Here is a 15,572-nt window from a genome sequence, read left to right as displayed (position 1 = left end):
GAAGGCCTGAAACTGCAGGTAAGTGCCTTTATAGCACAGTACGGAGGAGCAGGAGTGCTTCCCCCAAGCCCAACAAGCTTAGATGCAGCGACCACCCCTGCGATCTCTGACCCCCATCCCCCACGATCTCCGAACCCCCACTATATGATCCCCGACACCGCCACGATTGCCAACCCTGCAATGACCCCTGACCCCAACAACTTCCCCCCCCCCCCCGATGACCATGGACCCACCGTTGACCGGTGACCACAGACCCCCCCTCCCCCCCCGACGAGGACTGACAGCCCCCTGATGACTGACCCCCCGATGACCCCCAACATCCCCCCGATGACCCCCAACCCCCTCCCCCCACCACCATCTAACACTTACCTGAACACGTCCTCTTCCTGGCTCTTCTCCTGTCCGACTCAGAGCCAGCCTATCAATCAGGCTGGCCTGTCGGGTGGGAAACCGGCAAAACAGAAAAAAACAACGTTCTTACATCAAAACTGTAAGGACGTCTGGGAAAACCTTACTTCCAGGTTTCCATTCAGGAATGCCCCACACGCCGCCGCCCACCGCCCTCGGACTAAAATCATGCCAAATGTATATGACCTGGTAATATGACATCACCATAAGAGTGGTATTACTCAATCATTCTCATAAACCACCAGGGAAAAATAATCAATCTCCTAAACTTATGAGTCTCTGTTCCCAATAGGAAACAGGAATGTGTGATCGGACTATGTGTTATTTAGGTCAATATATTCCTGTTTAATTCAATACACTCAGGTGGAATGGTTCCTTAAGCTCTCCGGGCCATGTGTGATCCTTCCTCCCGACTCTTTGGCAGATGTAAGCATAGAATTAGGTTAAAGGTCAAGAGGTTTTCTTTTTCACAGAGGGTCATTGCCTTTGGAACAAATTGCCAGCTCGTGCAGTGGGTGCAGGTAACAATGAATTATGGATGATAACTGCTTGTGACACAGCTGACAAAGCCCATTCATACAGCAAACTGTTTATACTGTACTTCCAGAAACTACCACTAGATGTGTATTCTCTGTTCATTTGCTCTAGCCCCATTGGAACACTTCATGTTTATGTACAATTCCACAAAATCTTATATAAATTAATACCAGTTTCAATTATTTTACCAGCTAAGCATATTTATAACTGCTTGTCTCCTACTATTAACTGAATAGAACCTCAATACTAACCTTTACCATAACACTCACTCCCCAAGAACACATGTTTATTAAAAACATATGGACAGCTGGTTGTGCCAACCTGCCTAATGATTAACTGTCTGCTGCAGTGTATCAGAAGAAGGAAGCACACAAATTGACTACAGAGTTCAATAAAAAAAACGTTGAGTTGGGCAAGCTCATTAATTCTTGAACAAGTTGCTGAAGTGATCAAAAATGTGGAATCTGTTCTTGATCAACTTGAGGGTAGATTGAATATTTCCATGTAGATCTTTGATGGTCTTTCTGTTTCAGTGGGAATGCATCCCTAGTCTATGAAAATGGTAACATTTCTCCAGGGTATTAGAATTCATTGTTATTCCCCCTTTTATAATATTATAATTGGTGTAATATTCTGTAATTAAGACAATATCGTATCAGCTGTAATGACATTCAATTCTGAAAAGTCATAGCCTTCTTTGAATTATTTAGTGGGACATAATGTTCTGCTAAACACATTACCTCACAATAGAAACCTGCAGTTTTGTTTGGCTTCCTTGGCTTTTTCCTAAAATTAATTCATTGGACTTGGGAGACAGAATAATGCAGCATATTGGAATTCCAATGTTATGTGTCATGGTCTTATAGGACCCAAGGTTACTGCTGTGATTTCCCACAGATTGGGTTCTCCATCTAAATCTTCTGCCCCGGTGAGGCAGGGAAATGGAGATCAGTGATGGAAATTGGCTGTGGCCTTTTCTCGGGTCCCTAACCAGTGTGTGGCCCAACAGGTAGGCTCGGGGCCTGCCCAAAATTATTCCTCGGTCCTCATTAACATTTTTAGTGAGTTGCCAGCACTTGGCGCACCACCACAGGCAGCTCATGTATTTTACATTGTTGAATGTCAGGCACACTCGCCAGCAGTAGCCCTAAGGGAAGTCCCGGGGGGGGGGGGGGGGGGGTTGGGGTGGCAACGGGTGGGGGGACGATGATCGCATGGGCTGTGAAGTCGGGGGGGGGCTGCTTAGGCCACAGCAGCTATTGAAAAATCCTGAGCTCGATCCAAATCAAATTTTGCAAAGGGATCTAAAACAGGTTTTAGGCCCCTCATTTACATTGATAAAAAAACCTAACGCCTGTTCTAGGAGGTGACCGTAATGCAAATCAGGCGCGGGATGTTACGTCAAAATTGGTCCTTTTTGCCGGATGCAACAAGGATCAATCTTTATCCCCAGGTGTTTCCTCACAATGAGCTAAAAATACGTTATACCTCCCATATCTCTAGCAGTTGGCTACATAATTGCATTAGTGGAAGCTCAGCAGCAGGTCTCCGGTCCAACCTCTTGGTCAGGAAAAGTGTATGGTGCCCATAGAGCTGTCACCATCATGGAAGGGTGAGAAGTGAGATTTTGATCAGAATGTATGATGCTGATTGCAAATCTATTCAAACACTCCATTCATACACATAGTATGGTGTTTACAGAGTGTGACACATCAAAATAGGTTCCAATAAACCAATTGAAAATGTGCACCAAATAGTCGACAGTCTGTAATGGACCAACTACGAAACAGGAAAGAAACAATAAAAATAACTTTTAAAAGTCCACAGGACCAACGTGCAAAACTGTACAATAGTACATGAAACCCATTTAAACCAGTGCTAAACCCACCATCTGTAAATGATTCCACAGGTCATCCGTCACAGCATTTGAATAGGAAAAGGTCTTGAGGTATGTCTGTAAAACAAAGAGGAAAACCAAAATGCTGTGTTTAAAGAAGTAAAGACAAGCACTTGCTGTGAAGAGAATGGACAACCCCTTGAAATGGTTTCAAATCACATTGTGAATCATTATTTCTATTTATAGAGAGCTTACTGACTCAAACCAGGAAAGACCTTTTTAAACTCACCCTGAGACCTTTCGCAAGCAGCTCCTCTGTCATAAAATTGGAGGCCATATGGATAATAAAGGCGCCCTATGGTAGGAAGAGGAAAATAGGTTTTAGTGTTAATATAATTGTGACTTAATACATTAGAAAAATAAACAAGTCACTGCCTGACTATTTGACATTTACAATGTGAAAATTTAATGTCACAAGAAATCAAAGAAAACACACTGCTGAAAGATCAAAATAGAAAACACATGAATTAATTGATAGTATTCCATCATATTTCTGTACATTTTTTATTTTATACATTTTGTGTTAAATTTGCCACTAAAATGTGGATCGAGATTGCCCAAAATCATTTTACATAGGACCCTTACAGCCAATAATTGGGGGAAACTTTCAGCCCATTAGTCTGGGCTGGATTTGAACCCAGGTCCCAGTGATGAAAAGAATGGTATAATTACCTTGAGATCCTTTATCACACAACAGAATCTCGGAACTGACCATCTATAACCCTATTAGATTTTTGATCCCTTTAAAAAAAACACTTACATTCTAGAGTCCCTTTAATAACATGAGCAGTATTCAGCTTTCTGAACGTCGAACCAGAACATGCTAGAAAGCAAAACTTTATTACAGATGCCTACTCAACAACCAATTACACATTCCCTCATCCTCCCTTCCACAAGATCTTCATTTCCAAGACTGCTGTCATTGCCAATTTTTAGCTAACCCAGCAGAAGTTGCTGTCTTGAGCTGTTCAGCAAAGATCTCTCCCTGAGCCAATTTTCTTTCCTTCCAGACAACCTATCAAACACTTATAAAGCTAAGCCTCTGGTAAAACTTTAAGTGCAAATGCCTCTAAATACTGAAATTTGAACCTGAGTTTCCTCACTGAGAATCCATTGTCCTCGCATTGTCACCAGAGACCTCTTTTCAGATCTATAATTTTTAGAATCTATGCACTAATGAGAGGAATGACAATTAAACTTGACATGTGGATCGTTATGGAGCAAAGTTTTGCTTGGGTGTTCTAGAGTGACAGCCACACAATCTTCATAGGACTGAATGAATCAGTAAGAACCTTTGACCTTCAGAATTTCATTAACTATGCTTCCTCTTTCCACTCAGTCCCCATCTGCATCTTAACTTGATCCATCGCTGTCTCGTTCCTTCCCTTCCTGGACTTGTCTCATTTTATCTCTGGTGATCCTTGCATAGACATCTACACAAGCCCACTATCTCCCACAACTACCTAGAGTATGCTCCTTTACACCTCGCTTCCTGTAAAAACTCCATCTTTAGGGAAACAGTGAGAGCGGAGCATGGATAAAAACAGCACAGAGCGAGAGTTCACCAGAACGGCAGGAAACAGTGAGAGTGGACTGACCGCATTCTGATAAAAATCTAAGAGTGACGTTGCAGGTTAAGCAGGTGGATGATTGGTGGTGAGTATTTCTTTTCCTTAGGACTGTGGACTACGTTACAGTAAAACCGTATAGCATATACTAAATTTATAATTAACTAATTAACTAAACTTAATTAAATAAATTAAACGAGGTTAGTACTTAGATCAAAATTATAAATAATTTGATTGACAGTGATGTAATTAATTAAATAAATACTATAGATATGGCGGGGCAAGAGATGTGTTGCAGCTGCAACATATGGGAGCTACTGGACAGTCTTGTTGAACCATGCTGGGACAAGTGTTCTGGCAAATCAGGGTTGTAGATAGGGCTTTAAACTAAATGCGGTGGTGGGGGGGGGGGGGGGGGGGGGAAGGTTCGGGTGGGGGGGAAATTTAGAATGTTGAAGAGAAAGGACGAGGAAGTAGTACAGGGAAGAGATAGGGGTAACGATAACCAGAGTGTGACAGGAAGGGACAGAGCGAACAAACATAAGAGTGCACCAGCAAATGGGGTCAGAGTAGGAAAAAATGGTAAAAAGACAAAATTAAAGGTTCTTTATCTGAATGCGCACATTATTCATAATAAAATAGATAAATTGATGGCACAAATAGAAACAAATGGGTATGATCTCGTTGTCATTACAGAGACGTGGTTGCAAGGTGACCAAGGTTGGGAACTGAATATTCAGGGGTATCTGATATTTCAGAAGGATAGGAAGAAAGGAAAAAGTGGTGGGGTAGCTCTGTTAATAAAGGATGAAATTGGTACAATAGTGAGAAATGATCTTGGCTCAGAAGATCAAGATGTAGAATCAATTTGGGTGGAGGTAAGAAATAGCAAGTAATCACTGGTGGGAGTAGTCTATAGGCCCCCTAAGATTAGCTACACTGTAGGGAAAAATATAAATCAAGAAATAATGGGGGTTTGTAAAAAAGGTATTGCAATTATCATAGGCAATTTTAACTTTCAGATAGATTGGACAAATCAAATTGGCAAAAGTAGCCCTGAGGAGGAGTTCATAGAGTGTATTCGGGACTGTTTCTTAAAACAATACATTGTGGAACGAACCAGGGAACAGGCCATTATAGACCTGGTAATGGGTAATGAGACAGGGTTAATTAATGACCTCAAAGTAAAGGATCCCTTAGGAAACAGTGATCACAATATGATAGAATTTCACATCTAGTTTGAGAGTAAGGGTCTTGGATCTGAAACTACTGTATTAAACCTAAATAATGGCAATTACAATGGCATGAGGATAGAGTTGGCTAAAGTGGACTGGAAAAATAGATTAGAAGGTATGACAATGGATAAACAGCAGCAGACATTTAAAAAGATATTTTACGATTCTCAACAAAAATATATCCCAGTAAGGAGGAAAGACACCACGAGAAGGATGTACCAACCATGGCTAACTAAGGAAGTTAAGGATGGTATCAAGTTAAAAGAAAAGGCATACAATGTGGCAAAGATTAGTGGTAAGCCCGGAGATTGGCAAAACTTTAGAAACCAGAAAGGAGGACTAAAAATATAAGAGGGAAAAATAGATTTATGAGAGTAAACTAGCAAGAAATATAAAAACTGACTGTAAGAGATTTCACAAGTATATAAAAAGGAAGAGAGTAGCTAAAGTATAGGTCCCTTAGAGGATGAGACTGGGGAAATAATAATGGAAAACAAGGAAATGGCAGAGGCATTGAACAGTTATTTAGTATCTGTCTTCACAGTAGAAGACACTAAAAGCATAACAATAATAGTAGATAATCAAGGGGCAAAGGGGAGGGAGGATCTAAAAACAATCACTATCACTAGAGAAAAAATACTAGGCAAACTAATGGGTCTGCAGGCTGACGAGTCCCCTGGACCCGATAACTTGAATGCGAGGGTCTTAAAAGAAGTGGCGACAGAGATAGTGGATGCATTGGTTGTAATCTTCCAAAATTCACTAGATTTTGGAAAGGTCTCAGTGGATTGGAAAACCACAAATGTAATGCCCCTATTCAAGAAAGGAGGGAGACAGAAAGCAAGTAACTATAGGCCAATTAGCCTGATATCTGTCATTGGGAAAATGCTAGAATCGCTTATTAAGGAAGAAGTAGCAGGACATTTAGAGACTCAAAATAAAATCAAGGAGAGTCAACATGGTTTTATGAAAGGGAAATCATGCTTGACAAATTTATTAGAGTTCTTTGAGGAAGTAACGAGCAGGGTGGATAAAGGGGAATCTTAGCAGATGTAATGAATTTGGATTTCCAAAAGGCATGTGATAAGGTGTCACATAAAAGTTTACTGCACAAGAGAAGAGATCATGGTGTTGGGGGTAATATATTGGCATGGATAGAGGATTGGCTAACTAATAGAAAACAGAGAGTCAGGATAAAGGGGTCATTTTCAGGATGGCAATCTGTAACTAGTGGGTTGCCGCAAGGATCAGTGCTGGGGCCTCAACTATTTACAATATATATCAATGACGTGGATGAAGGAACAGAGTGTACTGTGGCCAAATTTGCTGATGGTGGAAAAGTAAGTAGTGAGGAGGACTCAAAGGGCCCGATATTACCAGGGCGGCGGGTTAGCGGTGGGGGGTCGACTGGGCGCGTGGGTAACGCGACCAGTGAAATCAGTCTGCCCCACGCGCAATCGCAGGCTGATTGGATCCACTTACCTCTTGTTCTGGGTTCCCCGCTGCTGAGCTGTGCGGCGGGCGGGCTGCGCATGCGCAGTAAGGTCTGTCAGCTGGAGGAGCTCTATTTAAAGGGGCAGTCCTCCACTGACTGATGCTGCAAGAAATAGGAAAAATTACAGCATGGAGCAGCCCAGGGGGAAGGCTGCTCCCAGGTTTAATGATGCCTCACTCCAGCTCTTATTGGATGGGGTGAGGAGGAGGGGGAGGACAGAGATCTTCCCCCCAGTGGGCAGGAGGAAGTGGCCTGCCTCTGCCACCAAGAAGGCCTGGCTCGAGGTGGCAGAGGAGGTCACCTGCACCACCAACATATCGCGCACCTGTATACAGTGCAGGAGGAGCTGCAATGACCTAAGTAGGTCAGCCAAAGTGAGGACACTTACTCATTCCCCTACACTCCGTCTGCCACATCACCGCCCCCACCCCACACCTCCTTCTGCACTGCCAACACTACTCTGTCACATCACCCCTCATACCCACTCAAACCTCATCCTCATCTTACCTGCACTTACTCACCTCGACAGTACTCATCCCGCCACTACCACTCAACCCAATCCTCATACAATCTCATGGCTCTATCTCATGCCATGCATGCATCTCTTTCACAGTCAGCCTCACTCAACCTGCCACTACCTGTGCTGCAGTCACAGGGCATGCATCACATATGTGCAGTAGGCAGCGTAAGGCAAACGTGTTGTGAGCATGAGGGGGATGCACAAGGGTGTTTGAGGGTTTGTCATGGTTTTTACTTACATTTAATTTCTGATCAACTCACATTACATATTATATTGGCACCACTATTGCCACGTCTTTCTAATCTTGTCTGGTTTGTGCAATAATGCCCTTTCCTGAGGATCACAATGAAGACCCACAACTGATGCCACCCATTGTGTCTCAGCAGAGTGGGTGTAGGTGTATTTGCAGGGCTCTTTTGTGCAGAAGACTGAGAGACATCAGCGATGTCCCCGGTGGCACCCTGGAAGGATGCAGAGGAGAAGTTGTTGAGGGCAGTGGTGACTTTGACAGCGACAGGTAAGAAGATGGTGCTCGGGCCAGCCGGGAGCAGCTCGGCATGAAGGAAGCTGCAGATGTCCACGACTACATGTCGAGTGACTCTGAGCCTCCGCGTGCACTGCTGCTCAGAGAGGTCCAGGAAGCTGAGCCTCGGTCTGTGGACCCTGTGGCGAGGGTAGTGCCCTCAGCGACACATCTCTCTCTGCCGTTGCTCTCCCTCCTGCTGTGCAGGTGGATGTGTCACAGCACTGTGTTGTGGAGCTCCACGTGTCAGAGGTGGACGGTGTGGCGGGCGAGGCTGGTGATGCTGTTCGCCCTTCGAGGAGGTCATGACTGCAGCTACGGCGGCCCCCATCCGGAAGATATACATCTGAGGGGGTCCGCAAGTTAGGTACATGTCTCTGGACCCCGGGGTAAGTTTGCAAGTTGGTGAATTTTATTGTTAGGAGGAGGGTGGTGGAGGCCAAACTTTGTCCCAAGTGACAGAGTGGCCTCCTGCAATGAGTGAGGGTCTCCTCCCCACCTGTCAAATGGACTTTTGCAGCTGCCACAGGCTGATGGCTGCAACACATCCATTTGAACTGGGAGTGTTTCCCCCAGTACGGGAAACAGTCCCAATCAGTTGCAAAATCCCATCCCTGCTAAAATAACAGGTCAATCAGGTCTGTAAACAACCTGAAGTACCTGTTCAATTACTTTGGGCTCAATGTTACCAGGGCTGTGGATTCGCGGCGGGGGGGCTATTGGGCGCGTGGTTAACGCGCCCGGCGAAATCAGTCTGCCCCCCGCGCGATCGCAGCCTAATTGGATCCACTTACCTGGTCTTCCGGGTTCCCCACTGCTGATCTGCGCGTCGGGTGGACTGCGCATGCGCAGTAAGGTCTGTCAGCTGGAGGAGCTCTATTTAAAGGGGCAGTCCTCCACTAACAGATGCTGCAACAAATAGAAAAATTACAGCATGGAGCAGCCCAGGGGGAAGGCTGCTCCCAGTTTAATGATGCCTTACTCCAGGTATCATTAGATGGGGTGAGGAGGAGGGGGAGGACAGAGATCTTCCCCCTGGCGGGCGGGAGGAAGCGGCCTGCCTCTGCCACCAGGAAGGCCTGGCTCGAGGTGGCAGAGGAGGTCACCTGCACCACCAACATATCGCGCACCTGCATACAGTGCAGGAGACGCTGCAATGACCTAAGTAGGTCAGCCAAAGTGAGTACACTTACTCATTCCCCTACACTCCATCTGCCACATCACTGTCCCCACCCCACATCTCCTTCTGCACTGCCAACACTACTCTGTCACATCACCCCTCACGCCCCCTCAAACCTCATCCTCATCTTACCTGCACTTACTCACCTCGCCAGTACTCATCCCGCCACTACCGCTCAACCCAATCCTCATACAATCTCATGGCTCTATCTCATACTCACCCTCTCATGCATCTCTTTCACAGTCAGCCTCACTCAACCTGCCACTACCTGTGCTGCAGCCATAGGGCATGCATCACATATGTGCAGTAGGCAGCGTAAGGCAAACGTGTCGTGAGCATGAAGGGGATGCACAAGCGTGTTTGAGGGTTTGTCATGGTTATTACTTGTATTGAATTTCTGACCAATTCACATTACATATTATATTGGCACCACTACTGCCACGTCTTTGCGAATCTTGTCTGGTTTATGCAATAATGCCCTTTCCTGAGGATCACAATGAAGACCCATTTTGAAGACCAATGAAGACAAATTTTTGATCAACAAGGGAGTCAAAGGATATTGGGAACAGGCAGGAAAGTGGAGTTGAGGCCAGAATTAGATCAGCCATGCTCTCATTGAATGGCGGAGCAGGCTCGAAGGGCCAAATGGCCTACTCCTGCTCCTATCTCTTATGATCTTATGATCTCTTTCTCCCAGTTTTTCCATCTCCATTGCATCTGCTCTAATGACTCCAGCTTCAGCAGCAGAGCTTCTGAAATTCTTCCTTTTTCCTCGGTCAAGGTTTCCCCTCTACAGTGGTCAAAACAGCCCTCAGCCACATCCATCCCCTTTCCTGTGCCTCTCCTCTCACCCATTCAAAACAATAAAAGACTCTCTTGTCCTTACCTTCCATCTCACCAGCCTGCGCATTCACTGGATATCTTTTGTCATTTCTGCCACCTACAACATCATCCCACCACCACGCATTTCTTCCCCTTTCCTCTCCACTTTCAGGAGGGATCACTAGCCTTGTTCACTCTTACACCACTCAAACATTCAGTTGTCCTTCATTGCCACTTTCCCGTGCAACTGCACCAGATGCAACACTTGCACATTTACATCCTCCTGCATCAACACTCCTTCCATGTGAGACAGCAATTTACATGTACTTACTCCAATCTAATATTCCCTATTTGATCTCTCTACACTGGGGAGATTAAGTGCAGATTAGAAGACCACTTTACCAAATCCTACCGCCATCCACAGGTGTAAACTTAAGGTCCCAGTGGTTCATCACTTTAATCATTTTCACATTTGCACTCTGACCTCTTCCTCTTTGGCCAAATTCAACACTAGGTTAAGGAAAAATGCATCATCTTTCTCCTGGGGACTCTTTAGAAGGACACTGTCTGAAATGTTAACCTGTCTTTTCCTCTCTACAGATGCTGACTGATCTGATGTATTTTTTTGTGTGTTATCATTGTGCCAATTACCTGTCACAAACTAATCAGCTTCATCCTTTTATTTAACAAATGGCAATCCAGAGAATCCCAGCTGCAAACCATGTCTTATTACTTGATTATTTAAACAGTATATCCTGATGATAAATGTTTGTGCTTGGACCCCTTCATTAAAACATTCAGTGATAAGCTAATCCCCATATCTGAACGAAAACCCATTTACGTCTTCTGTGCTTGTTCTAAAATTTACCTTGGAGTAAGTGATGTCGGTAAACATTTCCATTATTTCGAATGGTGTTTTAACATCTTCTTCCTTCATAGACAATGGTTGTGAAGGAGACTGTGAATCAGAGTGAAGCACATGGTATACCAACTGAAATATGAACGCATCATCCTGAAATAAATCAATACAGCAATTAGTTCACTACATTTGAGTGACATAATAAATAACCTACTCCTTCCACAAACATGTACAATACCCTTTGTCCTGACCCAAAGTTCTGCATAGATTGTTGCTGACCTCAAACAAAATTAATCAAAACTCCAAATTACAGATTACATCCCCCACATCTCCACTGTTCATAGCTGGCCTATTGCTTTGTACATTTATTTTTTATCATTTTAGCTATCTTCCCTTGACTTACACCCAGGCAGTGACGAGGGGCGGGGGAAGAGAGGGGAAAATAAGTCCCATCGTGTTCCATGGAGTATTTAATTATCTTCACCTGCATTTTCCTCCCTAACCATGAATCCCAGTCAGATATTTTACTTGTTCTAGTTTTTAAACGAGTTAATTGACACAGTGGTAATTACTTTTGCTGTGAGTCCGCTTCACATATGCACAAATCTGTTGAAAAAATAATCTCATCTCCTGAGGCTGCACTTTCCCATTTTATTGAAAGACGGGTTAAATATCAGTTGTTCATAATTATTTTCAACCTGCCAATAAAATCACAGGTTTACCCAGTTTTGGAACATGCACTTCTTAGGAACTCAAATTTCAATTGGGGGAAATTGAGAACAACCTAACCAATCATGACACACTTCAACAAAGGAGTGTTTAATTATCTTCACCTATACTAATCTCCCTAACCGTGAATCCCAGTCTGAACCAGATGATTTTCCACTTGTTTTTTGAAGAAGTTAATTGATACAAAAGTGATTCGTTTTACTGTGAATCTGCTTCAGATTCCACCTCTGGTGAACTGTTTTCCTGGTTCCACTCTTCTCTGATTCACCACAGGCACTTGGGGGTAAATATTCCGATCCATCCATTCCTGGCACACTCTAAGAGTGCACAGCACAAAATTGTACACTTCCAGCCCATGACTTTCTGCTCATTAAAGTTAATGGATAGAAAATCGCAGGCTGTGAATGTGCAATCAGGAGAAGGTGAATCAGAATTCTTCTTCTCCTCTGTTCACATGATCAACTCTGGTGCATCCCAGGAGTCCACCATTGGCTCCCTCTTTCATTATCTACCTGCTACTCCTTGGTGACATTATCCTGAAACAAGGGGTCATTTTTCACATGAAAAACCAGCTCTATCTCGCTGTCTCCTCCATTGACTCAAAGGCTGTTGCCATACTCTCAAATCAGCTTTCTGATTTCAAGACTTGGTTGAGACAAAAGTTCCTTCAGTTCAATGTTGACAAGACTGAGACTACCTTCTTCAGCTCCTGCTAGCATCTTTGTGCCGCTATCCTTAATTCCATCAAATTCCTTGGTTGCCATCCCATGCTGAGTCTGGTGGCAAGGAACATTGACGTTCTTCTTGACTCCACTTCGGATTTCTCGCCCACATCCGCTCCATTACTAAAACGGCTTTCTTCTATCTCTGCATCCCAGCTTTCCCATTCTGCTACCAAAACTGTAGTCCATGACTTTATTACCTCAAAACTCAATTTCTCCAAAGCTGTCTAGCTGGCCTTCTCATTTCAACTCTCCAAAAATTACAACTCATCCAAAATGCTGCACCCATCTACTTATCTAAGCTCCACTGGCCAACTCGTGCCTCAATGTGTTCATTCAAAATTCCTGTTCTTGCTTTCAAATCATTTCATGAATGAAGAATCTCCTCCTGCCTTACGTCCCCGCAGGCACCCTCTGCTTCTCTAACACTGCACTTCTACTCACCCCTTGTCACCTTCACTCCACAATTGGCAGCTACTCATTTACTTACCATTTTCCTGCTCTCTGCCTCATTCCTTCACCTTGGCACCCCCTTCTCTGCTTTCAAAAACTTCCTCAAAATTTCATTTCCTCATTCTAATCTCCATTTCTCTCTGCTTTCCCAATGCTTGTTGTCCACCATATTCCTTTCTTCTTTATTGTAAAGTTACTCTGCACGTGAGATATGTTATGTAAATGCAAATTGTGGTTTAACATTTCTCAAGGAGTCAACAAGATACTTAATGCTGAAAATTCATTATGCTGCTGTCGAGCACATAATGGGGTAGATTTTCGACTTCAATTTTGAAAAGCCCATTTTACCCATGAAGCCCTGGATGTGCATATTCACTTCTGTTTTTGATGCTCTCCTGTGCAAAAGAGAAATGTTATGGTTATTTAAAATGATGAATTAATAAATGCAGATTGTGCCCATGTTGTTTTATTCTGATTATCCATGTTTGCCAAAATGAATCTGAATTTGGAAATGGTGTTGGGGGTTCCTGTTTATCAAAGGAAGCTGCAAAGTTTCTAAATGGAGTTGGTGTAACTGTATGCCTCACAATCAACTATTTCCCAAACATGGTAAAAAACAAATCTGCAGTCCGTGTGGTGAAGGTTCTCCCACAGTGCTGTTAGGAAGGGAGTTCCAGGATTTTGATCCAGCGACGATGAAGGAACGGCAATATATTTCCAAGTCGGGATGGTGTGTGACTTGGAGGGGAACGTGCAGGTGGTGGTGTTCCCATGTGCCTGCTGCTCTTGTCCTTCTAGGTGGTAGAGGTCGCGGGTTTGGGAGGTGCTGTCGAAGAAGCCTTGGCCAGTTGCTGCAGTGCATCCTGTGGATGGTACACACTGCAGCCACTGTGCGCCGGTGGTGAAGGGAGTGAATGTTTAGGGTGGTGGATGGGGTGCCAATCAAATGGGCTGCTTTGTCCTGGATGGTGTCGAGCTTCTTGAGTGTTGTTGGAGCTGCACTCATCCAGGCAAGTGGAGAGTATTCCATCATGCTCCTGACTTGTGCCTTGTAGATGGTGGAAAGGCTTTGGGGAGTCAGGAGGTGAGTCACTTGCTGCAGAATACCCCGCCTCTGACCTGCTCTTGTAGCCACAGTATTTATGTGGTTGGTCCAGTTAAGGTTCTGGTCAATGGTGACCCACAGGATGTTGATGGTGGGGGAGTCGGCGATGGTAATGCCGTTGAATGTCAAGGGGAGGTGGTTAGACTCTCTCTTGTTGGAGATGGTCATTGCCTGGCACTTGTCTGGCACGAATGTTACTTGTCACTTATCAGCCCCAAGCCTGGATGTTGTCCAGGTCTTGCTGCATGCGGGCTCGGCTGCTTCATTATTTGAGGGGTTGCGAATGGAACTGAACACTGTGCAATCATGAGCGAACATCCCTTTCTCTGACCCTATGATGGAGGGAAAGTCATTGATGAAGCAGCTGAAGATGGTTGGGCCTGGGACACTGCCCTGCGGAACTCCTGCAGCAATGTCCTGGGGCTGAGATGATTGGCCTCCAACAACCACTACCATCTTCCTTTGTGCTAGGTATGACTCCAGCCACTGGAGAGCTTTCCCCCTGATTCCCATTGACTTCAATTTTACTTCGGCTCCTTGGTGCCACACTCGGTCAAATGCTGCCTTGATGTTGAGCATCCCTACGTGGTCAGTTTTCGGTAAAATATTAAAATGCCTATGTGGCAAAGAAGCAGAATGCAAAATGGTTAGAAAGGGTTAATTAGTTGGTAACTGAGATTGGTACAGGTTGCCTGGCCCCCCTGCTGGGCCATATTTGCTTAGTCAGCAGGCCTGCATTGTCTTATCAATGTAGAGTCTTTGATGTGATTCAAGGACTGATCTGAATGTCTCCATGTTTATAGAGTTAGAGTTAGAGTCATAGAGTTATACAGCACGGATAGAGGCCCTTCGGCCCATCGTGTCCGCGCCGGCCATCAGCCCTGTCTACTCTAATCCCATATGGCAGATCAATATAGGTAACGAGCTTAGCCAAAGTTGAAAGACATTCCATGTTGGGAGATAAGGAACAGAAGGAACAGGGAAGAACATTCCAAGTTGAAAGGTGAGGAAGTATCCCCTTTGATGTCTAACAGCAACATGGTCAGCACATGGATTATCTATGATTGGCCGGAAATAATGTAACCCCGCATGGCAACCTGTGCCCGGCTTATGATTGGTGTTGACTCTTGTGTTAATGATGTTCCAACCCCTATTGATTTGTATAAAGGTATGAGTTTTTGTCTTTGTCTTTGTCTCCTTATTCTGTTAGAATCGTTCGGATTCTCTCAGGAATCTGAATTGAAGCTACAGACTAAGATCTGCTATTAAAGTTGTGTTGAACTTTACGGTGTACTCGAATCAGTTCTTGCTGAACCAGACTGAGGGGAAAGAATCCGGTTCGTCATTGTCAAGGGCAGTCACTCTCACCTCACCTCTGGAATTCAGCTCTTTTGTCCACATTTGGACCAATGCTATAATGAGGTCTGGAGCCGAGTGGTCCTGGCAGAACCCAAACTGAGCATCGGTGAGCAGGTTATTGGAGAGTAAGTGCCGCTTGATAGCACTGTCGACGACACCT

The 15,572-nt window shown here is 44.5% G+C and overlaps 1 protein-coding gene across 1 annotated transcript in view; it reads right to left on the bottom strand.

The window, feature by feature from the left end:
- The window catches only part of LOC137320957 (aminopeptidase Q-like), a 131,285-nt gene that overhangs the window by 61,891 nt on the left and 53,822 nt on the right, over positions 1–15,572 (bottom strand). Inside the window, exons 7-9 of the mRNA XM_067982986.1 lie at positions 11,054–11,197; positions 3,072–3,137; positions 2,834–2,899 (exon numbers count right to left, since the gene is read on the bottom strand). Coding sequence (XP_067839087.1) covers positions 2,834–2,899; positions 3,072–3,137; positions 11,054–11,197 — 276 coding nt within the window. The remainder of the gene's footprint in view (positions 1–2,833; positions 2,900–3,071; positions 3,138–11,053; positions 11,198–15,572) is intronic.

This window comes from Heptranchias perlo, chromosome 4 (assembly GCF_035084215.1).
Source record: "Heptranchias perlo isolate sHepPer1 chromosome 4, sHepPer1.hap1, whole genome shotgun sequence".
Taxonomy (NCBI): Eukaryota; Metazoa; Chordata; class Chondrichthyes; order Hexanchiformes; family Hexanchidae; genus Heptranchias; species Heptranchias perlo.
This window is presented reverse-complemented; position numbering and strand designations above follow the sequence as displayed.